Source organism: Macrobrachium rosenbergii, chromosome 23, assembly GCF_040412425.1.
Source record: "Macrobrachium rosenbergii isolate ZJJX-2024 chromosome 23, ASM4041242v1, whole genome shotgun sequence".
NCBI classification, from domain to species: domain Eukaryota; kingdom Metazoa; phylum Arthropoda; class Malacostraca; order Decapoda; family Palaemonidae; genus Macrobrachium; species Macrobrachium rosenbergii.
In genome coordinates, this window is record NC_089763.1 from 43,910,423 (window position 1) to 43,936,968 (window position 26,546).

The window sequence follows — 26,546 nt, forward strand, 5'->3', positions numbered from 1 at the left end:
AAATAACAAGTTTCATACACTGCTCTCAGATGTATACATGCATGCTTACATACATACATTATGTTGAAAAGAGGACAAATAAAAACCAAAAAGGTTTAAAAAATGTATCCCAAGAGATCGGGTGTATGAGCGTGGGTAGCAATAGGCTTATTTACGTATTATTCATAACTGATACCTTTTGGAAATTTCGCACAGCGCGTCCTGAGAGAGAGAGAGAGAGAGAGAGAGAGAGAGAGAGAGAGAGAGAGAGAGAGAGAGAGAAACTAATCTGGCCAACACCGCATCATTTGAATTTCCGCCCGGGGGAAATCCATCAGGGCCCTGCGTCCACTACAAAGGAATGATTACGGAAAGAAGGGGAGGAGGAGGAGGAGGGAGAAAGGGAGGTAGGGAATGAAATTTTCCCGAATTCTGAATCCGATTTTATTGCGAATACCGGATACACTCTCCAATTTGGCGATACTGTTTTGAGAAACGTGTATTTCGAGGATAGGAAACGACGACGGTTACCACATCACGATAAAAATTTAAATTGCGGCGGACAAAAGTCCTGAGAGGGTTGGGCAAAACCACTCGCTCAATATTTGCTATTTTTACGCGTCCAATTGTTGAGCCGCATCAATGCCCCTTATTCCTACCTTTCGTACATTTATGCTTATACAAACCTAGTTAAGTACCTAAATGGATTAATTTTCAGTAATGAATTATATCTTAAATATTTTATCATATGTGACAGATTGTTCTCTGGCGTACAGTTTACAAAAACAATGCAAATGAATAAAATTAACGAAATGAAAAAACCAGATTTTGATTCGAACTTTCTTTAAATCCACTTCAAATCTTGGAAGAAAAAGCCCATGAGATGGTGTGTATTCTTTCGCCTCTCTCTCTAATTCTTTCTCTCTCTCTCTCTCTCTCATATATATATATATATATATATATATATATATATATATATATATATATATATATATATATATATATATATATATATATATATATATATAATATATATATATATATATATAAATTTTTGAATAATTGTGATCTGAGAGCAACAATACTACAGATGTTCTCCCTGCGCTATCCATGTATCTATTAATAACTCTAATATGCTTCAGTGATAGCATCAACTTTTTTTTTTTTTATATTTTCTCTCTGCAGTTTAATACAAGAAGAAAGGAACTGCTAGGAGTTTTATTCTGGCTACAATTGAAATGTGGAATAGTCTGCCTAGCGCAGTTATGTAATTTTCCGTATTCTGGTGCATCGGCCATATATTCCCTCCCCTCGTATTTATTTATTTATCAAGTTTTCCCTGTAACTTGTCTCTCTCTACAGGCTGGTTTCCCTCAGATCCCCTTGGGTTTATAGTCTGTTGACTCTATCCATAAGGGTTTTCAGATGAAGGTTTCGAGAAAGAAAAACTCCCCTAAACTTTCAGCCCCAAACATATTTTTTATTTACGTTTTTCATACTCTGTCTTTATGAAGCAGACTAACTCCCCAGAAATATCTCCCATTTGTTTTTCTTTCGGAGAAGTCTCCACTTCGTTTTTCTGTTCTTCTTTTCTCCTCCTTTGTTGCTTTTCCCGTCTCTTTAATCTTCCGGCGTCATGACCACTGCCATTTTCTGCGGGTGTCACCGCGCATTTCTCCACGCTTTTGTTTTGTCTTCGTTTTATATTTGTGGCACAGCTATCATTTAAATGACTCATATTCTCATCGCGCGTTCTTTAAACTCACCTTATTATCATCTCTCTCTCTTTCTTTCTCCTTCTTTTGGATCATTATTCTTACACTGCATCTTACCGGAGATTTTCTTGTCCACAGTCTCACATTTTTATCATAGAGATTTTGAAACTATTAATATATATATATATATATATATATATATATATATATATATATATATATATATATATATATATATATATATATATATATATATACATATATATATACACACACACATACATACATATATATAATATATATATATACACTGTATATAAATACATATATATTTTTTTCTCTCATCCTCTCACTTCATTCTCTTGGATATTTTCTTATCCCTTGCTTCACATTTTCATCATATCGTTCCCTAACCACACCTTTCTCTCTCTCTCTCTCTCTCTCTCTCTCTCTCTCTCTCTCTCTCTCTCTCTCTCTCTCTCTCTCTCGGGTCTTTCTGGATGGATGTCCAGGAATACGAAAAAGTGGCATGACGAATGTCGACGTCTGCCTGACTCCTTCCTTCCACTCATTTTCCTCTACTTTTCGCTCACCAAAGTTTATATTTAGAACTCCGGCAGCAAAAATACGGCCGACTTTTACAGGTGAAATTTGCCTCGTGGAGACATATCCATGCGTCATTTTAATGACCTTTTACATATAAGTGACGGGGAAATGTGACGAAATAAAACAAATAAAATAAAATCAAATGCACGCAAGTACCGAGTTTTCAATCCCAATCAGTAACAGTTGGGAGAGAAGGGAAAAACGAGCGGAAAACGTAAAAGAAAAGGTTGAAAAGCATTCAGGAGTTTTCCGTGCCTGTCAAAGAATGACCTTTGGTTGCCTACGCATTAGCATAATTAGAAGCCTCACATGTGAATGAGAATGCAACCCGGCGCGACCTTTTGTTTGGTTTATTGATGGACGGAAAGTATACACTGATGTATCATTCATCCACTGCAAGTTATCCCCACTGCATGAGAACATTCAAGTTAGTGCTACTCACCATTCGGCTACTTACTTTCAAGAACATCTCCGTCAAATTTGAGGTAACGCTGGAATATACCAGCTACATATAAAACATTAACAGGTAGTAGTACACTTCACCAATTAATTCAGAGTTAATTCTGCCACAAATTCGTGTCAAAATTTTTTGGCGAGGGGTAATATACTTAAATCTTTTTCAGACGCGGTAACGCAACTGTCGAGGTTTCAGGTTGATATTGTTTATTTTTTCCTATATTTACATACAATTACGTATTGAGCAATGTCATCAGCCCATTTATACACACTAGTATTGTGTATGTTTATGAGTTCTAATGTAGATATCTGTGATCACTGAACATCTCTAGCCACAAATATCAGACAACCCGCTCTAGCATCTACATTTTATATAGAATGAACTATATCTGTGTGTATATATACAATATATATATATATATATATATTATATATATATATATATATATATATATATATATATATATATATATATATATATATATATATATATATATATATATATATATATATACATACAAATTTTGAACACGTTGCTGAGACAAAGTGTATCTTTGCAAACGAACACACAATCTTAATATGATACCAGATTCTAGACGCAATAAAAAAAAAAGAAAGAAAAAGAGAAGATAAAAGGAAATAAAACTGAGAAAAAGGACGAGACTATTGCACCAAATACGGCACAGCCCTGACATTTTATTCGGCGCGAGGAGAAAGCAAACATATGTGACCTGAGAAGAAACTTGTTTTGTATGTTTCCGACGTTCTAAAAATACAAATGGAAAATAACTCTGCTTATATATATATATTCCTTCCTGAAGTAGTGTATTTATTTTATCATCATCATTATTATTATTATTACGCCTGACAGTCACAGGTACATACTACTTCCTGAAGCTGTGAGTATGATTATCATATTTGAGGACCACAGCTACATCTTAAAATACAAATGAAAAATAACTCTGCTTACTTACATATTCCTTCTTGTAGTGGTGTATTATTATTATTATTTATTATTATTATTATTATTATTATTATTATTATTATTATTATTATTATTATTAATTAAAATGTTTTGTTAATTTCAAACGGCATTTATTTTATATAGTAAACGCTCAATTCGTCTTATTTAATTGTTTTTCTTGCGCTGGAATGGTTGCAAGTAACTGACCAATATTCATATCCGGATATGAATATTGGTCAATTGGTTGCAACCATTCCAGCGCAAGAAAAACAATTAATAAGACGAATTGAGCGTTTGCTATATAAAATAAATGCTGCTGAAACTGCCATTTTGTTTAACAAAACCTGTAATAAAGAAGGTCTTTTTCCTAATTTTATTATTATTATTATTATTATTATTATTATTATGCCTGACAGTCACAGCTACATACATATTCCTGAAGTATGTAGCTGTGAGTATGTCATCATATTCGAGAACCGTATTATTTCCACTTGCAGTAGTGAGGAGCATCAACAGCGGTAGAAAATCGATTCGGAGAGATCTAGCCAGAAAATAACACGGCAACTCACTTCCAGCAGATCCATAATTTACATGGAGCTGCTGTAAATATTTATGATTTTAGAAACCGGGGTTTGAGAGTTGAAAAATAAAAAAAAACTTCCAAATTGAATCATGATTGCTTCGTTAAGTATGAATTGTGGTTCATGGAAGGGACGAAGTTTATCTAACACGGGTGATTTCCTTTTCTTCCACAGCAGTTTCGAAATACGGAGAGAGAGAGAGAGAGAGAGAGAGAGAGAGAGAGAGAGAGAGAGAGAGAGAGAGAGAGAGAGAGAGAGAGAGAGAGAGAGAGAGAGAGATGCAAGAACACGAAAGTCCCCCACTTTCTAAACCAGAATTGTCAGAATACCGGGAATGATAATTACAGCCACATAGGAAACTTCTAATGAGGTCTGTACGTTAAGTCGGGACCAACTTCGTTCCTTCAACTTTGTTTCTACGGCCGCTTGTTCGAGTCGCAATAATTGCTAGCAACTGCGCTGTCTTGCACACTTGAGGCAATCAGCCTCAGATGAGGTTCTGTAACAGACATCCCAGCCAAAACGGTCCGAAATCAGGGCAGAGCACGAGGTTAAGAGTTCTTTAAGGTACAGCACTGTAGGTCACTATTTTTTCTTTCAAAATAAGTGTCAAAGTAATATCTGTCAACGGGAAAAGAAACGTTCATAAAAGCTGTAATAAATCACGACGTTTTAAGAAGGGTTCCGTGAATTACAACATAAAAGCTTTTTTTTTTTTTGCAAGACGTCCCAAAGAACGAAGAATATAAATTAAAACATTTTTGTATCAAATCTTCAGCTAATCACAAAGCTTTACTGGGAAGTTCCGTGAAGCATACCACGAAAAATTATATAAAAAATAAAATAAATAAATATTCTCCTACAAAAAAAGATGTAAATGAAAACTACCCATTCAAAGTCATCTTTAATGAAACTATTAATAGATTACTAAATCCTAAACAAAGTAACGAAATGCACAGAAGACAATAATATAACAGTCTTTAAATAGCCTTCAAATCTCAGGGGTTCTAAAACTGGTCATACGAGGTGAACGTGAACTCACCGACAGGGGTCAAAAGAAGAGGATGAAAACGCAAAAGCAGCCTACCTATCGCAGTAGAGGGTCAAAATACGATCAGCGGAGTTGTCAACATGAGCATAAAGAGGAAAAGAAACCTCTGTGAACAGATGTATTCCCTTCAGTCATGAAACGTTGATAAATATATTTCCATTTTCCGTCCAAAAAGAAACGAATGATATCTCTTCTGACAATTCGATATTCGGTATGCAAAGAAACAGTTTAAAATCGCTATTCAAATCCACGTATGTGAAAAAGGCAACTCGCCAGAGATTTGCATATTCCTTGAATTCCTAATCCAGTTACCAAAGAAAATTCAATTTGGTTTCGAATGTATTCCACTGACATTAAGGTAAAACATTCGATAAGCCTTCAAAAACTCAATTTGGGCTTAAAACCGGCGAATCTCTAACAAAATGTTTACCTACATGAATACTCTACCGAGGCAAAGTTTTTGTCCTGGTGAAGAGAGAGAGAGAGAGAGAGAGAGAGAGAGAGAGAGAGAGAGAGAGAGAGAGAGAGAGAGAGATACATATCAATACTAGCCACTTAAAAAAAAAACGCGAGAGGCACCGACAAAGATCGTGTCTAAGAGGATTATCGAATGTACCTCGAGTTCCAATCCAGCATTCCCTATTTTACGAAATCTCTTCGTACTTGATGACTCCTAATAGGGATAATTCCAGAGAGACGGAATAGAGAGGAGAGAGAGACAGCGATAAATTCTTGTCATAATTTATGACTCAATAGAGAGAGAGAGAGAGAGAGAGAGAGAGAGAGAGAGAGAGAGAGAGAGAGAGAGAGAGAGAGAGAGAGAGATTCCTAAAACTCTTGTCATAATTTATGACTCCTAATAGGGTGAGTTCAGAGAGAGAGAGAGATCCAAAACGTAAGATCAAACAGTTTTCGCAAGTTTCCTACTGAACGACAAAGAAAATCGATTCGGAATGTCACCAGTATTAGCTAAAATAATACGGGCTTTCCAAACTGTTTCCCCATAAAAATGAGTTCAAGAAAGAGGATATTCCAAAATGGACACTCTTCCATTTTGGGGTTAATCCGTTTTTAATTGCAAGCCCGAAATGCAAGCGAGAACCCTTTATAGAAAAGTTCTTGAGAAGACGGGCGTGGGGGTTAATTGGCTAATAAGCGCCCTGTCGTCGTCGCTAAAACTTATATAAAAACAGCGATGTGGGTACGATTGATGAGCGTCTAGGATGAGGTCTGTTTAAGTTTCTCCGCCCATGAATTGGGATGATGGCCCGCCAAACTTTTGTTTTGCATTTCTAGTTAAATTTAAAATGGAGGACTTCCTCAGGAAAAGGATGGGGGACCTATATACTGTTTTTTCTAAAGTTTGTGAAGTAGCCAAAGTGCCAAGGCATGTCATGATAGCACAGAATTTTTACCTGTCAAATTAGGGCATCCAAATTTCACGAATAAAAAACTTTTGCTAAACGTTATTTTTAGTTTCAACTGAAGTCCAGACAGCGCGCGCGCACGCACATAAACAGACACACAAACATATATTATACATATATTTACGTATACACGGGGAGAGAGAGAGAGAGAGAGAGAGAGAGAGAGAGAGAGAGAGAGAGAGAGAGAGAGAGAGAGAGAGAGAGAGAGAGAGAGAGAGGCCATCATAAATTTGATTAAGTTTTATTTTCCCTTTTAACAGAATGTCATTGAAGAGTCCTTGGACGTTACGCCATTAAGGATCAAACAACCTCCAAGATATCCTGTTACCTGAGACAAAGTCCTTGAAGTATCTAAGACTTACCGGTGCCACTAAGAATCTTAACTTGAGCCTAGTGGTGTTTTTACGCGCTTCAAGCTCTCTCTCTCTCTCTCTCTCTCTCTCTCTCTCTCTCTCTCTCTCAACGTACGAGGCATAATCCTGTGTTTCCAAAGTAATAAAAACGTCATAAAGACACGAATCTAAAAATAAAAGCCTCGCCACGCACATTCCCTTTGTGTACCTAAGAGGACTAAGAGCACTTCACTACCTGAAGTTTCCTCCTATTATGAAAACCTCATAAAGTCCACCACTTTCAACTAAGAGACAGGACAATTAGGCTACAGGAACGCTGTAACTCGCGATGGCTATAATTCGTAAACCTTGACACACTAAACATATTTATGAACAATCATGACCACAACACAAAATACATAAGAAATGAATAATAGCTTATAACAGTCATGACAATCGACCGCACAGAAATAGACTTGTAGGAGCCTGCACTATTCTCTGAAAATTCATGGCTAATTTAGAGCGACGCTGACTCCGTCCCAGTCTAACTTTAACTCATAAAATAAATATAAATACGTACATTCATATGTACGTATATTCATATATATATATATATATATATATATATATATATATATATATATATATATATATATATATATATATATATATATATATATATATATATATATATATTCTATGTATGTATATTTTACATTCAATCTGTAAGGTGACATTCCTGATTATCTATAAACACTGCCACAATAAAGGGAATGCTAAATATCAAAGCCAATGGGAGCAGATATATTAGCCTGGAATTTGCGAGGGTTTTGGCTGATTTGGGGGCATTTGAAGGTCAATAAGATCATTAACCCTCTTCGTAATTTAGCTGCAATTATCCTGGTGCCATTTGCTTCGGGTTATCTTCACCCATGGAAGGTGGCAATGAAAAACTAAATTGGTGGAAGCAGGAATCTGGAACATCTAATTACTACCGTAATTGCAAGGAAAACTATTTCTAAACACTGAACGTTCAAGGGATTATATAAGCGTAATAGCCATTAACTCTCTGAGCAAATAATTAGCTCTATTTTGCTCAGCAAAGCATTTTATACTTCTCTCGTAAATACACGGTAAAAGTCTTGCTTTAATCAAAAGTCTAGAAAAAACTCGTCTATTGCTGTAAAAATCAATAAGGAAAAGGGCTTCATAACTACACGATTACCTGTGCAATATTATTTGCGTTACTTTTAAACATGAAAAACAGGAAAAAATGAACTCCCTGAACTTGAAATGACGACCTAAAAGTATTCAATGACAAGACTTTAACAAAACAATAAGGAAACAATTAACGCTAATAACCATAATCTCGAGGTAATATCAAGCAGAGACAGAAAAATAAAAAAAAAGGAAAAAAGACCTGTTGAAAGCAAAGTACATAATTCACTGCTTACGTTAGCAGCGGCACAAAGAATTTTGCATACCCAAATCGCTTCTCTTCCGTGAGACTGAACTCGGGTCTCTAAATATGTAAAGCGAGATTAGAATCGTAGACCCACTGTAGTCCAAACAGCAGCACGCAATGGAAAAACATAAACTCCTTAAACTTGAAAAATGGAAAAAAAGTAACTTCCTAAAATTGAAAAATGGAAAAAAATTAAATTCCTAAACTTGAAAGATGGGGAAAAAAATTAACTCCCAGAACTTGAAAAATGGAAAACAATTAACTCCCTAAACTTGAAAAATGGGAAAAATATTACCTCCCTAAACTTGAAAAATTGGAAAAAATTAACTCCCTGAACTTGAAAATGGGGAAAAAATTAACTCCCTGAACTTGAAAATGGGGAAAAAATTAAATTCCTAAACTTGAAAGATGGAAAAAATGAACTTCCTAAACTTGAAAAATGGAAAAAATTGACTCCCTAAACTTGAAAAATGGGGAAAAATTAACTCCCTAAACTTGAAAAATAGGAAAAAATTTACTCCCAGAACTTGAAAAATATTAACTCCCTAAACTTGAAAAATGGAAAAAAATGAACTTTCTAAACTTGAAAAATGGAAAAAACTGACTCCCTAAACTTGAAAAATGGGGAAAAATTAACTCCCTAAACTGGAAAAATTGGGAAAAAATTAACTCCCTAAACTTGAAAAATGGGAAAAAATTAACTCCCTAAACTTGAAAAATGGGAAAAATATTAGATCCATAAACTTGAATAATGGGAAAAAATTAACTCCCTAAACTTGAAAAACTGGGAAAAAATTAACTCCCTAAACTTGAAAAATGGGAAAAAAATTAACTCCCTAACTTGAAAAATGGAAAAAAATTAATTCCTAATCTTGAAAAAATGGGGAAAAATTAACTCCTAAACTTGAAAACTGGGAAAAAATTAACTCCTAAACTTGAAAAATGGGAAAAAAATTAACTCCCTAACTTGAAAAATGGAAAAAAATTAATTCCCTAATCTTGAAAAAATGGGGAAAAAATTAACTCCCTAAACCTGAAAAAAACAGAAAGAGAAATGAAGGAGACAAAGGCGATTTGGTCGACTCACATCTGTGATGACTTTGAGCATGTGGATGTAAGTGGCCTCGGTCTCAACCAGCTCCCAGATGGCGCTCTGCTGCTGCTCCTGCCGGTCGTCCAGCTGCTCGTGCCCTTCGACTAGGACGCGCCAGCTGTCCTCTACTACTACCTCTGTGGAGGTAATGGAATGGAGTTAAAATACATCCAGAATTACAATACTACTGTTCCAAAATTTCAACGTTAGTCTCTCCATAAGACAGTGACTTCAGTAGAAGTAATAAAAAAATCATAAATCATTATTTTATTCCAAGACAATTGCAAGGTTGTAGGTTGTAACCTACAACCTTGCAATTGTCTTGGAATAAAATAATGCATTCACAAAAGGTCTACAATTACATCTCAACATTTCTTGAAAAAAAAAAAAAAACTGCTGTACCAATTATACAACCAATTCACATAAACACAAAGATAAAAGAGAGAGAGAGAGAGAGAGAGAGAGAGAGAGAGAGAGAGAGAGAGAGAGAGAGAGAGAGAGAGAGAGAGAGAATGTAACATTGCGAAACCGAACACAGACAATTACTACAACACATTCGTTCCCGAGCATCCGACAGCAATAGCAATTCCGAGAAAAATAACACCTTAACTTACCTTGGTCTATTTGATATGTCTGACAGGCTAACAGGTGAGGCTGCTTTGGGATACCTTGTCGACTGTAGAGGTCCAGTTGCTGGACAAGGGAGTCCATCTTCGAGTCCTGGAAGAGACAAAAACGAATAAAGGTCGGATGGATGTGAATGAAAATAGAATAAAATAAAACAAACAGATAATTAAAATGGGCCATACAACTGGAAATTAAATACTCATAAAAAGCAAAAAAAAAAAAAAAGTTATTTCTAAACATAATCTGTTATTTCTATGGGAAAATGATTATAAATTCATATTGTTACTCAAATTATCTTGTGCATACTGTGTATACGTACATCCATTCATGTACTGTATCTATTTACAAAAGAATACTATCGGTCATGACTAACAAAACTTACAAGTGTGTCATATACACACACACACACGTCTATGAAATGTTTTCTAATAAAGGGAGCCCACAAAAACACTAATATGGTAGACATTTTCGCGTTATATTTCGAAGACAATTACTGTCTTCCTCAACGGCCATTACCTGCCCGCTGAGGAAGACAGTTGTCTTCAAAATATAACGCTATAATCTCTACCCTTTTGATGTTTCTATGGGGTCCCTTTATTTTTTATATATATATATATATATATATATATATATATATATATATATATATATATATATATATATATATATATATATATATATATATATATATATATATATATATATATATGTATACATATGTATACACATATATATATATATGTATATATACATGAATGTCTTTTAAAGTAATATAACAGTATAATATAAGGATAAAAATGCCCATAAAACACTGTTTGAACGTTGCAACCATATATTTCGAGCACTTCCTTCTGTGTCCCTGTTCACTGGTAAAATATTGATATGATACAAGGGTATATATACAAAATACATGTAGGTGTGGCATAAGTCTCCGTTGGTATGCAGGTGGCCACTGACCCAGGAAGGATGGAAATTAAGGGATTCCCTGGTGATTTTTGGCTTCACTAACTCCCGCCAGACAGGAGGGATGGAAATTAAGGGATTCCCGGGTGATTTTTGGCTTCATTAACTCCCGTCTGGCGGGAGTTAATGAAGCCAAAAATCACCCGGGAATACCTGAATTTCCGACGGGAGTTAATGAAGCCAAAAATCACCAGGGAATCCCTTAATTTCCATCCTTCCTGGGTCAATGGCCACCTGCATACCAACAGAAACTCACTGCCACACCTACATATGTTTTGTATATATACTCTTGTATCACATCATCTGTCCATATTTTACCAGTGAACAGGGGCACAGAAGGAAGTGCTCGAGATATGTGGTTGCAACGCAAACAGTTCAAACAGTGTTTATATGGGCCTTTTTATCTTCATATATACATATGATATATATATATCTATATTTATGATGTAGTACGTTTCAGGTTTTCAATTTCTGTGAGCCATAGTCGATCCACTTGAACTGTGAGCTATTGTGGAGGGTTAGGTGGGCCTTGGTATTGAAGTCAGGGAGGGGGAAGAGGAAAAAGATATACGATAGAAAATAACACTGGAGGAATGACCTCTATTTGTTAAGGCCTCAATCAGTGATGAGGTTCGTTATTCCTAAAAAGGTAACTTTTAGCTTAAATGTAAATGAAACTTACTCACACAAGAGGGAAAAAATATAGGAAATTATATAAAATTATATAAAATTATATAAAATATCAATAATTTAATTGAATTTAAAATTATAGCCACCTTCCTTCATCAATAATTTGCGTGAAATTAGTTCTCCTCGGCCATCTTATGAAATACCAGTAATTTTACTAATATAAAAGTTATATTTATGATTTAAAGTAAGTTATCGAATCTGCCATTTTCAATGTTCTTGAAACATTAGGTAAAACAGCGAACAGGGAAAAAGGAAACACCAACTGATTAAATAAAAAAACGAAAATAAAGATATAGGAAAAAAATCACTGTATCGGTCGTTATGTGCAAGTTCCCCAACTAGCCACCCCACCCCCCGGCTCCCAAATCTCTATAAAAGCGGTGGCATTGTCAAGGAACTTTGGGTCCCAATGAAAGCCGAAACGCTGGAATTATGACCACCCACCGAGTGGGGCGGTCGTAAGTTCCCTTTTAAGCCTCGGGGGGTGACACTTTCCTCTCCCCACGACACGTCTTTGGAGAGTCGGACACGGGAATGGTTTTATCCCCGAATGAGTCGATCCAAACACCCGCCCACTTCAAGGGCATTCTCCCACTCACCCACTTCATGGGCATTCTCCCACCCACCCACCCACTTCCAGGGAGAATGCCCAGACCGAGGAGCTGATAAGACCCCCGGACAATCCAATGCGGTTATAGCATGATAAGGCTCTCATTGGGAAAATCTAATTTTGTTGGAATGGGTTTTTGCACCTTCTTTACCGTGCGCTAGAGGGCTGTTAAGGATATTACTTTCAATTTCTCTCATCCTATTGTACTTATACACGTACACACACACATACACACAATATATATATATATATATATATATATATATATATATATATATATATATATATATATACACACACACAGGAGGACGAAGCATATTTCAACTTTATTTCCAGCCAGCGTTTTAAAGCATGACTTCGCCATCAGGGCTAAAATACAGAAGTAACAACAAATAAATTAATACATAAGACTTAGTAAAAATCAATAATATTAAAAAAATAGATATTAGAACCGAAACATGAAAGTTAAAACCAACCTAACGCCTCAAAAGGAAACTGAGTGACCAAGAAAGGCACCAAAATGACGAAGAAACATCTTATACTATAAACAGCCGGGCAGAAGAAGACTGGCGATTCAGAGACGGAACCAGTTGTTTGATGGTTAATGACTCGAGAATATGGTGAGAGGTTCATCAGCAGCTTGCTCTAAGATTTCATAATCGTCGTAGGAAGAAGTTTTCTTACATAAGGTAACATTCTAAACAGTGTCAATCTTTTATTTCCTATGACGATTTTGAAATCTTAGAGCAAGCTGCTGATGAAACATCTCACCATACCTTCGAGGTTAACCATCAAGCAACTGGTTCCATCTTTGAATAGCCAGTCTATTTTAATATTAGTGATTTTTGCTGAGTATTTTGTATTAATTTTAATGGTTGTTACTTTTGTATTTTAGCCCTGATGATGAAGCCATGCTTTGAAACGTTGGCTGGATATAAAGTTGAAATATGCATTTCGTCCTTCTGTTAATAATATATATATATATATATATATATATATATATATATATATATATATATATATATATATATATATATATATGTGTGTGTGTGTGTGTGTGTGTGTGTGTGTGTGTGTGTGTGTGTGTGTGTGTGTGTGTGTGTCACAATCATATGAAATAAAAACTCTGACATTTTAATTCATCTATCTTAGAAATGTAGGTCGAGGTTTAATTTAGGAACATCATCAGTAACTCCTTGTTACTGTGTCTCAAGAAAATTACCGAAAAACCGAAAAAGCAATAAATAATAATAATAATAATAACAATAATAATAATACAAAGTATAGTGAAAGAGTATTAATGATCCTTATCCCTGTATACAATAACAAGCCTTAATATTCCGGTTACTAAACTTGTGGATAAGATATGATAAGTATTCATATGTTAGGTAATTTTGTTACTGATCCAAAGTTTCAAGTAGCCTACTCTCCCATTCCAATAAAGAGACTTACAGAATTTTGCAAAAAATTAGTAAACTCTGACGGCAAACAGTTTTTCAATTAAGTCTTTGACCCTTGTATGCGGAGGATTACATGAATGACTCCTATATCATATTTTTTAATATGTTAAAATTTGTAATGCTGGTGATGGCTTCAACATGTGACTGTTCTATGTTTTCTGATAATTGAAAATATATTAATAAAAGTGACTGAAAAGCTTTCTTTCTCAACGGTGAGGACCCTGTCTCAACTCTGCAAATTTATTTGTTGCTAGGTATTGACAAACTTATTTCACTACGTCATTTCTTTTATTTTATATATATATATATATTTTATATATATATATATATATATATATATATATATATATATATATATATATATATATATATATATATACATATATATATATATATATATACATATATACCCCGATGATGAGGTATCGTCATGCATATGAGAAAAAATATATATATATTATATATATATATAAAATTTCATTTGCATGACGATACCCTTGCAGGTACTGTAACTAAAGATGGTACTACCCTTCGGGTTTACAGCAAGCACTTTTGGGATGAGCTTGCAAGCTCTACACCCTGACCCATGGATTAAAAAAGGCTAATGTAGCCGACGGCGTCTGGCATGACTTAGTGGTTACCTATCCAAGTTCTGACCAAAGCCAATGTTGTTTAACCTTCCTCTTCGGACAACAAGAGAAAGAGAGAGAGAAATACAAGTTTCAAGACTTCCGGTTAAGCAAATAAACCTCAACATTTGCGACAAATTAAACCGAGTCAATGTATTCGACCAACCAGCCAAAATACTGGCTTTCCCACCGGATGATCATACTGAAAGCAGGTCTCACAACCAGGTGTATGTAAACACACCGCGAGCCTCATATGTATACAAACAAACCAGGTGGGGTAGTAACATAGAAAACGGTAACTACCTATACCACCATAAACCGCGTAAGACATTCATCAACCTACATTATCAGCCGCGGTGATAATAAGGCTGAATACCCTCTCAAATACCGTGCCAATCAATATTCGGGTAGGCGCTTTACAACCCTCATAGATTTACATCTCTTAATCAGGACTCATTTAATTTTGATATAACTGATTCGACATCCTCAAGCTGTAGGCATTACTGGCAGAATATCTAGTGTAAAAGCATCTATTGACTTTCCGATGATGATGATGATGATGATAATAATAATAATAATAATAAATAATAATAATAATAATAATAATAATAATAATAATAATAATAATAAAGACACAAATCGTACTGATATTATACAAAATTCTTTGTCATACTAGTTTTCCATAATAATAATAATAATAATAATAATAATAATAATAATAATAATAATAATAATAATAAAAAAGTTTTATTGGATATTATTGCTGCTTCAACTGCATTTATTTTATAGAAGACTTTTTCTATTTTCCTTATTGCGGACTTCTCTTCATTGGAGGTGCGTGCCAACAGCTCGCCTGTATTTGTCATTTCATGGAAGAAAAGTCAAAAGTCTGGATTCTGCTTTTTATGTATTCTATACAGTTAGAATATTATAACTTATACAGTTACTTATACACTTGTTGCCGCTACGTATCAACAGACTCTTCTGTCATTCTCCAGCGGGAGCTAGTAGAGGACTGGCAGGTTGCATAGGTCCTTCCGAATTTACCCTTCAGCGGGGGTCATGGGCCCGTGGTTGCAGTCCATAAATTCGGAAGGACTATGCAACCTGCCAGTCCTCTACTAGCTCCCTGCTGGAGAATGACAGAAGAGTCTGTTGAAACGTCGCGGCAACAAGTGTATAAGCAACTGTATAAGTTATAATATTCTAATTGTATAGAATACATAAAAAGCAGAATCCAGATTTTTTACTTTTCCCCCATGAAATGACAAATACAGGCGAGCTGTTGGCACGCACCTCCAATGAAGAGAAGTCCGCAATAAGGAAAACAGAAAACGTCTTCTATAAAATAAATGCAGCTGAAGCAATAATATTCAATAAAACCTGTTTAAAAAGAGGGTCTGCTGCCAAATAATAATAATAATAATAATAATAATAATAATAATAATAATAATAATAATAATTGCGAAAAACTAGTATGACACAATTTTGTATAGTATCAGTGCGATTATTATTATTATTATTATTATTATTATTATTATTATTAAACTAGTATGACAAAGAATTCTGTATAGTAACAGTGGGATTTGTGTCTTAAAAATTAAGACAACCTTTTAAAGTCAAACGAAAAAAAATTAATAATAATAATAATAACAACAACTACAACTCAGCATTCTATATTTTGGGACTAGGACCCAGTTCATGAGAGAAAGGGCCGCATGGCGTACTTCCCCCTGATGACAACCAGCGGGAACTGAGTAATGAGATGCACATTGATGATAAACGCAGAGGGGGAATAAGGACTAATGGAAAACGGAAGATTTTAAAGAGAGATTGCAGGAGGAAATAAGGGAGAGAAACGACGCCGCTAAAGCACATGCAATGATTTGATACGTAAGCAACAGAGAGAATGAAGTGGAACTCTCCGCAAACGACGATGAATTTCTTGCGTATAATAATAATTGCATGCGAAGGCGCGCGTGCCTGTGTGACTCCTGTTATATAAATATATATATATATAACATTTCGATTCTCACCATTTGGGAAGAGGTTGCTTCACCACTGGTCTCCCGAGGATGAGCAGCGTTTAAGACTGATCAACACCTGGTTGGGTGACCATGAAGAAATCCCCATGAACGCACACACCAGGTCTGGGGCTAGCAATCACATCCCTAACTCTCACTGATAAACGAATGGGTAACACTTTCTGTGGCCACTACCTCAAAGGGATTAAGAGCATATATATATATATATATATATATATATATATATATATATATATATATATATATATATATATATATATATATATATATATACTACTATTTTTCCTGGTTGCACTCAGTCTCCTTAGATTGCTGTGGGATAATGTTATGGGGTGAAAAATGCAAAAACAACTTGCGTTTTTGTCAGAGGTTATAGAAGACGGAACAAACCTCAATTTGGTTATCGTCAATATCTAAGACAGACCGAGCAAATTGGGAGAATGAAACTGAACCAGACCTGCTTGGATTATTACCAAGAGGTAAAAGAAACTCATCCAATCCAGAGGACCACCAAAAATTTACGGGGAGACTAAACCAAACTAATCCAACGCCAGTACAGAAAATGGTTCAGATAGAGGGGAAACTGAACTAAAGAAATTAACCATGGGTTTAGGGAAACTGAGCCATTACTAGTGTGGATTGTCATCGTTAGATAAGGACACCAAACCAAACCAACAAAAGTGAACAAAAATATTATCAAAAGGTAAGAGAGTAACTGAACTAAATCAACTCGGATTGTCAGGAGGGGTGAAGAGACACCGAACCAACCACGACCATGATCAAAGAGTAAGACAGACTGAGCCAAATGAACTTAATTTTCATCAGGGGTTAAGGGAGACTGAAGCAGACCAACTCTGATCATTCTTGCGGAATATGGAAGACTAAAACGAAGAAGATTATCGTTAGCAGAGGGAAATTGTCCATGCAACGTGAATTACTGTCATGGAGTATAGCATACAAAATTCTTATAATGTATAAACGCCCTTAATAAAGGCCTTCAAGGCATTTCTAATCGTCGAATGCCTCTAAAACAAACTGCGCAAAATGGCAACATCAAGATTCCTTCAGGAAATGACATGAGAACACAGCAGAAAATGGCAATTCAGGAAGTCACAGGACGTTAATTCGTTTGAAGGCGTTCGACGGATACATCCAATTTGTAATGCTAATAACAAAAGGCTTCTTTCTTTCGGAATCTAAGCGAATGGATGTTTATTTGGCTTTGATAAAAAAACTCGAGTCTTTCTGCAGCCTGATGATTAGAAACCGAATGTCAATAAGTTTTTGTGAAAAGTGTCTTCGTCAAAACTTTCTTCCCATTATTGTTTCTCATCACTTTTCCTTCGCATCAATCAAGTGTTTTCGTGTGAGTAGATTTAACTGGCCCACAACCAACGCGGCATTTCGACTGTATCATCATCTTAACGCCACGACAGCATTAGCTCGTAAGTGACTTTAGCCATTTGGTCTAAATTATAGGGGTAGTAATGACGTTACACTCCCTTATGTTATTACTGTAAATATGGTCTGCCCTTCTCTCGTCCCTTTTCTGGAGTTACATCTTAATACGAAAAAGTCTTAATGGCTCTCTCTTTCTCTCTCTCTCTCTCTCTCTCCTGTGTTTTACCACATACCAGTATTATTTCTGATAATTCTATTAGGGCTTGTCAACATGTTAGTATAAAAATGCCAGCTACAATACAAAAATTTGGAGAGAGAGAAAAAGAGAGAGAGAGAGAGAGAGAGAGAGAGAGAGAGAGAGAGAGAGAGAGATCGCATTATGGCGCCGTTGTCAGAGAAGCACCCACTTTTATGAAGGAATTACATCGTCGCCTATCACACGAGAGGCGTTCCTCTCATTCTCTCTCTCTCTCTCTCTCTCTCTCTCTCTCTCTCTCTCTCTCTCTCTCTCTCTCTCATCTCATCTCGACTATCGTCTAATTGGCACTCGAAGACTCTCGACTTCTTCCCATCTATTATGTATGGACTGATGCATTATCTTCGCTTCTCCATTCTTGCGACAACCGATCTCGTTTGAATTTTATGCGCGACAATACGCCACGATTCGACTGGTGCTTCTTGTTTTATTTTTTTAATTTTCGTTACAATTAATTTTCTTTGATATTTTAAATAAATTTGCTATTGTCGTTCTTTGTTGACTGAATATTCTATTAAATGAAATATTCTGAAATCAACTTAGTTATGACAAGATTCTTTCAAAATCGATTATACTATATCTGACCTATTGAAAATTAATTCCACCTTCTTCTGACTTCATCCTCCAGTTTATCAACCCATTAACTCTCCTCATAATCATGATATTCTTTATATCCCATGAAAATCGTCAGCAACTCTTCCTCGAGTATTAACTTGAAATGCATTCCACAAGTCCTCCGTTTCCTCCACTAGTTTCAGCCTTGACTAAATACCGTTCCCTTCGTCAAGGAGAGCGGTCAAAGTTCACGGAGGCCAAATGATTATCCCTTCCTCGTGTTCGGGAGTCATCATCTTCAGCTTCACTTCTACGTGATTTTCTCTGGTGATGCTGAACCTCTAATCCTGCATCATTTTCCAGACACTGATATTCACTTCTCTGTAATCGTTTTCAACACCTATTTGACTTCACTTCCACATAATGGTTCTCTAGTTAAGCTGAGCCTCGGTAACATAAAAAGTATTCATGTAATGTTGAGCCCCACTTGACATAAAGCATCGTCTGTTCATTATGACCAGACGATGATTTATGTCAAGTGGGGCTCAATATTACATGAATACTTTGTATGTTATCGAGGCTCAGATTAAATCGGTGTCAAGCCGTACTGAAACTAACTTCCTCACACCACGTCCGAGTCATAACGACTCTCACTTGTCTACCACACACACTTAGTTCTCAGACTAAAATGAGCATAATGTTGTCCATAACAAAACGTAATTTTCACTTGCAGTTTTCAAATTACATTGAACCTCATCCACACACACAGTTTTCAGGTAATTCTGACCTTATCTTCTGCACATTCTTAAATCTCGCTTGCAGACATCGCTCATATGTCCTCTTTTCCTATCTCTCATATATACCGCAAAAATCTCTCTCACACACACAGATTAAATTCCCTTGATTTAATATTAAAGCATATGTCATTCCCCCTCCACCTAACCCCCAAAACGAAAAAGGCTCGATTCATTATCTTCGGCTGAGGCTTCCTTGGCGACAACGAACAAGGAATGGGAAAACATGGCCGTTGTCAAGAAAAATGGAGAGAGAGAGAGAGAGAGAGAGAGAGAGAGAGAGAGAGAGAGAGAGAGAGAGAGAGAGAATCCTACTACCTACGAAAGGCTGGGAATCTTTCCTCCCGAAATACATCGACTGATACTTTAGTACGGAATTCTCATTTCTGTGAATAAGGGACGACGCGAGGCTCGCGTTTAATAAGAGAACATTATATCTGTCCTTTCTCTGTCTTATTAAGGGAAACTACATTCTTCACTTGGTGAGACATCCGTCTCTTCTTCCCACTCCCAGGAAAAGTCGGGGAAGAGGAAAGAGTTATGATACATAGAGATTTCCTTTTTTTTTTTTCCCCAGTCCCTTCACACCGACGGAGAGTAATGCGGCCATTAGCTATCGGCGAGAAAGCAATATATATTAGAGAAAAATGCCCTTTTCATGATGACAGGCCTTTGCTAATGAATGTTGGACATAAAAAAAAATACACCGTTGGTGGTAGTGGGGCCAGGTGGCTATATGTCACAGGAATGCCTAACGAACGTGAAAGCCTTCAACGTGTGTGTGTTTGTGTGTGCGTGCGCGCATGTTGTTCTTCATACGTCATATTATGTCCCTCTTGGGAATATCTGCATCAGCTGTTTTCGCCCAAACCATTACTTGACTTTTTCTCAATATTATCCAGAACGGCTGACAGGCCAATGTAATTCGCAACATCTCTAAATGAAAACCATTCGGCTGTCTCCCCTTCCTCTAAAGATTATCGTTTGAAATGGACATTTGTTTTGTTAAGACTAGATTTAGCTGGTCTTATGTCAATGAGGGGGTCTTGTTCGTGCGAACAGCCCTAAGGTGTCTTATTTCTCTTGGGGAAAACAGGAATGTTAAAAAATGAACAGAACAAAATGATCATCAGGATCTAGGGAAGGCCAGACTTCAAAAGAGGACGAAGACTCTACTGAGAGAGAGAGAGAGAGAGAGAGAGAGAGAGAGAGAGAGAGAGAGAGAGAGAGAGAGAGAGAGAGAGTTAATACAAACTGCTTAGCGAGAGAGAGAGAAAGGGAGAGAGACTGCTAATACAAACTGCTTTTGAGAGAGAGAGAGAGAGAGAGAGAGAGAGAGAGAGAGAGAGAGAATCGATGATTTGATATTTTTTTGTTACCGCCCTTCATCAGTTACAGACATGAGCAGTCGACCTTTAACGCACGCATACTGAATGTTTGCCGAATTTCCGTCACATTTTCCCCTTCTTTGTCAGCACGTTCAACTATCCGTATCAATACATGGTCAAATATGAAATAAAAAAATAAAAAATTATTCAAGTCAGTAGGATGCGACCACGCTAGAACTTTTAAATGATAATTCTATCAAATTATCGTAGTTGACGCAACTGCAAATGCGAAGTTTATGAATAGCTCTTACTGAATTATATCATACAAGCAGACCAAATAAACCACGACCAGTTGTTGGGAGTTCATGGTTCTGTCCATTAGGCATCGCACAATAAGAGCAGACAGGCGCAATCCACTAAAATGTGGTAGAATTTATTTCTCTTAACTAACTAACAAAGACCTGATGGCCCTGCCAAGATAAATAACTCCGCCACTTTTCTCCCGACAAGATGAGTTTGTGAAACAAGATTACGTCCTGGATGGGAGTTATTTTTAGTATGAAGGTCACGACGAAGGTTACGAGGTCACTGAAACTTCTCTCTATTTCTTAAAGAAATATTATTGAAAAGTTAAGAGCAGGTTTGAAGCCGGGCAGAAAATTTACTTTAATTTGGAGCAGTAATTTGAATTTTTTTGGCAAAATTATACATTAATCACAATATAATGAAAATATTAGTTACACACTTGGGAGTAAAGATACGGAATTTAAAAGACAATCCACCTTCATGTACGCCTATGCATGGCGGTTTATTTCTGAACCAAGTCTGACTAAAAATCTTGCACTCTACAGGAGTACTGATGACAAAGCAAGCGTGACGGACATGCCGGCAAACAGAGGGAAAACTATATTACCACTACCCCTGCCAACATACTTCTCTTTAGAAAAACATTTGCTGCAGCATCTCCAGATATGGCCTTGCAAAAACAGAGCGTTGTTTTATCAGTAACTTTAAATCGCCAGCGTCAGAACTGTCATTTCTATCTCCATTCTTTTTCCATTGGTTTGGGGAGTTCTAGCTCAGCCTTAAAGATGCACTAAAACGATGCGACATTTTCAGGGACTACCTCGATTATAATAGTGGAGTATGAGTTAGTCTTACCGAAGACACACACACACATTGTAGATATATATATATATATATATATATATATATATATATATATATATACTGTATAACCTACAAATAGGCATATAAATGCACAAATAGGCATATAAATGCACTAGTACCCATGAACCGAATACACAGTTACGCAGTATGTAACTCTCTTCCAAGCTTTCCTTCTTTAAGAAATCCCAAATGATTAAATGACTGTCACAAGTCCCAACTGGAAAGACGGCGCGTTGTTTTCTTGGAGCATCCCACGGGACGTGGTCAGACCTAAGTTTTTTTTTTTTGTCTAGAGTTTTCTTGTCCAATTTCTTTTTTTTTTTTTTTGGTCTAAAGCTACATGATGAGGCACTTTGCCTACATACTCATCCAGCTCTGGGTCTCAACAACCGTCCACCCCCAACTTCCCATCTCCCCATACTCAACCTCTCTGGACCCCCCCCGCCCCCATTCAGTTAACACCTACAAAGACAAAAGTGTCCAATACACTGGAACCGCCTCTACATCACAGCTCAGGATTCCCACCAGGCAGTTTCCACTTGCAATCCGTGAGGTACAAATCTCTCCTTCCTTTTCTGACTCGGATTTCGAGTCACTTTTGACATTTTTAGTGACGACGGCGGGATTCCAAAAATTCTGGTTGGGAAAAGAGCTGAACGGGGTACAAAATACGCGTATGAAGATAAAAAAAAAAAAAAAAAAAAAAAATGTGAAAGACAGAAAAAGATTACCATTAGTTTTAAAACGAATTTTCTATAATCGAACCAGTAAGCTGCGGCTACATCACATTTATCATTATTCTCACAAAAATTAAATTATATCGACTTATGAGAGAAAACAGCAACGATTTAATCTCGCGGAACTACAACCAACCACAAGCCAAGTTCGGCAGAAATCGTCCCAAATACATACAAGTCGAATTCTCGACCTAAATGCCATTGATTTCCGATCACTTGCTAAGAGGACTCCGAATGAGAGACGGAACATTAGTTCCACCTCCTCCTTTCCACACCCATTCCAAGGAATGTGGCTGCGCGTATCGTTGCCTTGGGTATCGAAGGGCTCCACCGAGAGCCAATGCTCATGGTGAGCTCAACTTGGCCTCCAACATCGCCTTTCTCCCGTGGGGAGGTATTGCCGTCAGTGCACCTTCAGCGGCTTTAGGCATTACTTAAGGTTCTATGAAGCGTCCCTTCGGCCCCTAGCTGCAACCTGTTTCATTCCTTTTACTGTACCTTCTTTCATAATCTTCCTTCCATCTTACTTTCCACCCTCTTGTTTCATAGTGCAACTGCAAGGTTTTCCTCGTTACAACCTTTGAAACCTTTTACTCTCAATTTCCCTTTCAGCACTGAATGACCTCATAGGTCCCAGCTCTTGGCCTTCGGCCTGAATTGTATATTCCAACATCGCCTTTTCTTTTGCGGTAGGCCCCTCATCCACTGAAACGTCTTCCACAGACAGTACATGCGTATATGTGTGTATATACATACATACATACATACATACATACATACATATATATATATATATATGTATGTACGTATGTATGTATATATACACACACATATATAGTGCAGATATAAGTCTATATTCATCGCTTCCATCGCCGTGTGACGCCAAAGGCCTCTGATCTGAAATTCCGAAATTCCGACACTTATGTCTATCCTGTGTGTTCCACAAATCTCCATTCATCTCCAGCCTACCTCCCGCCCCCTTTGCCTCTCATACTTTTTATCGAACTAGGTTTGGGTCTTCCAACTCATCTGATCCCACCCCAAAACACACACACACACACACACACACACACACACACAGACACCATCCATATCGGTGCCTTCGAATTATAGACATTTAATTTGCCTTCAGAAAAATATAGACATTTAATTATATTTTCAATCTTTGCAAAAGTTATTTTTTTCGGAGAGAACAAGGCAAAAGGATAGGCAAAACAGAAAGAACGCATACTGAAAAAGAAAAGTAGCCATAAAAAGAAAAGTATTATGAAGACAAAAAAACAAAAAACAAAAAACAAAAGCTCCGAACAAATACAAACAAATCACTGAGCAAATCCATGCCGAAATAAAAGGGGAAACGAAAGAAACAAAAGCCTCATAAACAAAATGGCAAAGATTAAAATCGTCACGAATGAGAATATCTGTATTGAAGCTGACTTGCCCTTGAATAATATTCCCTGAGCCCCCTATCTACAATGCTGACCTGGAGCAAAAATAACCGAGGGAAGTATCTAAAGATCTTGAATTATATTTTTCATCACACTTGATCTTCGGTACTGTAGGTCAGTTGAAGGAAATCAATGAATCAGTTTTAGTTTATTTTTTTTAATCATTCCTCAGTTCGGACTCAGATCCTAATACATCACTCCAATTAGTAAGGAAAATTCTAATTACTACTAGGAAGCTTTCCTCAATATTAGTTTGCCCTGACGACTTATGGATAAAAAAAACTATTATTCAGGAAAATCTCGGAATAGCAATAAGATGTTTTCGCAGATATTTTTTTCCAGGAAAGAATATTTAATAGATCATAGAGTAGCACTGAATATTATCTAGATGTTTTACTTCATGTTATCATTGATATTGATATTAAAGAAAAAATACTCATAGTAATGTGAATCTTAAAATAGAGAAACAATCCACAGTTATGTGACTGTACAAATATGTTTAGAAATAAAATATACACAGAGCTTTCGAGAGTCAGTACGACTGAAAAGGAATATCTCACACACATTCTCGAAAGCTCTCTGTATAATTTCGTTTTTAAATATATTTGAACAGTTACATAACAGTGCATTTGTTTCTCCGTTGATATTAGTCCTGGGTAGAAACTGATTAGGAACTAAAATGTAAATACCACCTGTCAGTGTTTGCCAACATTCGTCAATCCAACGACGACAAACAGACCTAAAAGAGTTCTTCGATTTTCTCCAGCCAGCCAACCCCGACATATAAGATCTGACAGAATCCAAACAATTGCATTCATTAATGAAGTCTCCTGATCTGACAGGGTATCGTGTATTATTGCACACATACCTTTAACCTACGGCTGACAAATTTCTGTTTTAATCCACCATAGTTAACAGAATAATGATCTTTCGGCTTCGTCGTATGTGCGGGAGTATGTGCATACGAACATAAATACACACACACACACACACAAACAACCCTTGACCTATAACGAACGATTTCTAAAACTCAAGGCCAAATGACAGGCCCTGACCGAAGGGGATATAAGATCAATGAATCATGGGGGTGATTTATTCACTTTAAATTTGCATTGCGGGTCCTCCATCATTAACAGGAACTCTATGGAAAGGAAGAGAGAGAGAGAGAGAGAGAGAGAGAGAGAGAGAGAGAGAGAGAGAGAGAGAGAGAGAGGAGAGAGAGAGAGAGGCGGGGGAAAGAGGGTTTGCATGCCTCATGCAGTCTACAAAAAAATCACTCCCTTTAAAGCTCAAGAGAAAACTCACTCAAAAATCCATGGTTTAAAGTAATGATTTTCTTGGTAATATAAAACGACTTGAAAAAAAGGTACAAATACTATAACGCATTCAGTATATATGGAAAATTTATATCAAGCATTTATATTAAACATTTAATCCAGAGACCAATCAGTTACAGACGGTAAAATATATATAAGAATAAAATAAAAACTAGAAAAAAGTATAAATCAATATGCATAAGCTTAATTCAAAAAGATTAAACGGTCCTCGTTTATCCATGAATTTAATCACTCTGCATCGTAAAATTAATAATTGAAAACTGTGAGAGAGAGAGAGAGAGAGAGAGAGAGAGAGAGAGAGAGAGAGAGAGAGAGAGAGAGAGAGAGAGAGAGAGAGAAATTACGAATAATGGAAGGTGTTTATCCGTTTTACAAAACGTATCTAAATAATTTAATTATTCCAATCCCAAAGATATTTGTATAAGTTTCGTGTTTATAACCTACATATATTTGACTGAATACACTAATATACAATTATATATATATATTATATATATATATAATTTTATATATATAAAATGTGTTTGTGTATGAGTGTGTCTAAATTAGTTTTCATGCTAAGGTACTTTGTATTTGTAGTCTTTACAGCTTAAGGTAGAGTAAATTACCCCAAAAAAGAGGACACAGGGACGAGTTGAGGTTATTCACGATCTATAAGTTCTGTGATCTGCTGTAAAAATATTCAGCAAAAATATAGCACGAGAGATGTACAATATTTTTTGGAACATGACAAATGGCCTTGTCGATGACATACAGTTTATTGATATTTATGGCACCCATCGCGTAACAAAGCATATCGCCGTGATTTCTGACAGATGGATAAAATA

General features: G+C 36.3%; 1 protein-coding gene across 2 annotated transcripts in view; it reads right to left on the reverse strand.

The window, feature by feature from the left end:
* LOC136851574 (serine-rich adhesin for platelets-like) overlaps window positions 1–26,546 on the reverse strand; it is a 77,468-nt gene that overhangs the window by 23,483 nt on the left and 27,439 nt on the right. For both annotated transcript variants that reach the window (XM_067125842.1, XM_067125843.1), the window contains exons 3-4: window positions 10,284–10,389; window positions 9,664–9,806 (exon numbers count right to left, since the gene is read on the reverse strand). In XM_067125842.1, the coding sequence (XP_066981943.1) occupies window positions 9,664–9,806; window positions 10,284–10,389 (249 nt within the window). The remainder of the gene's footprint in view (window positions 1–9,663; window positions 9,807–10,283; window positions 10,390–26,546) is intronic.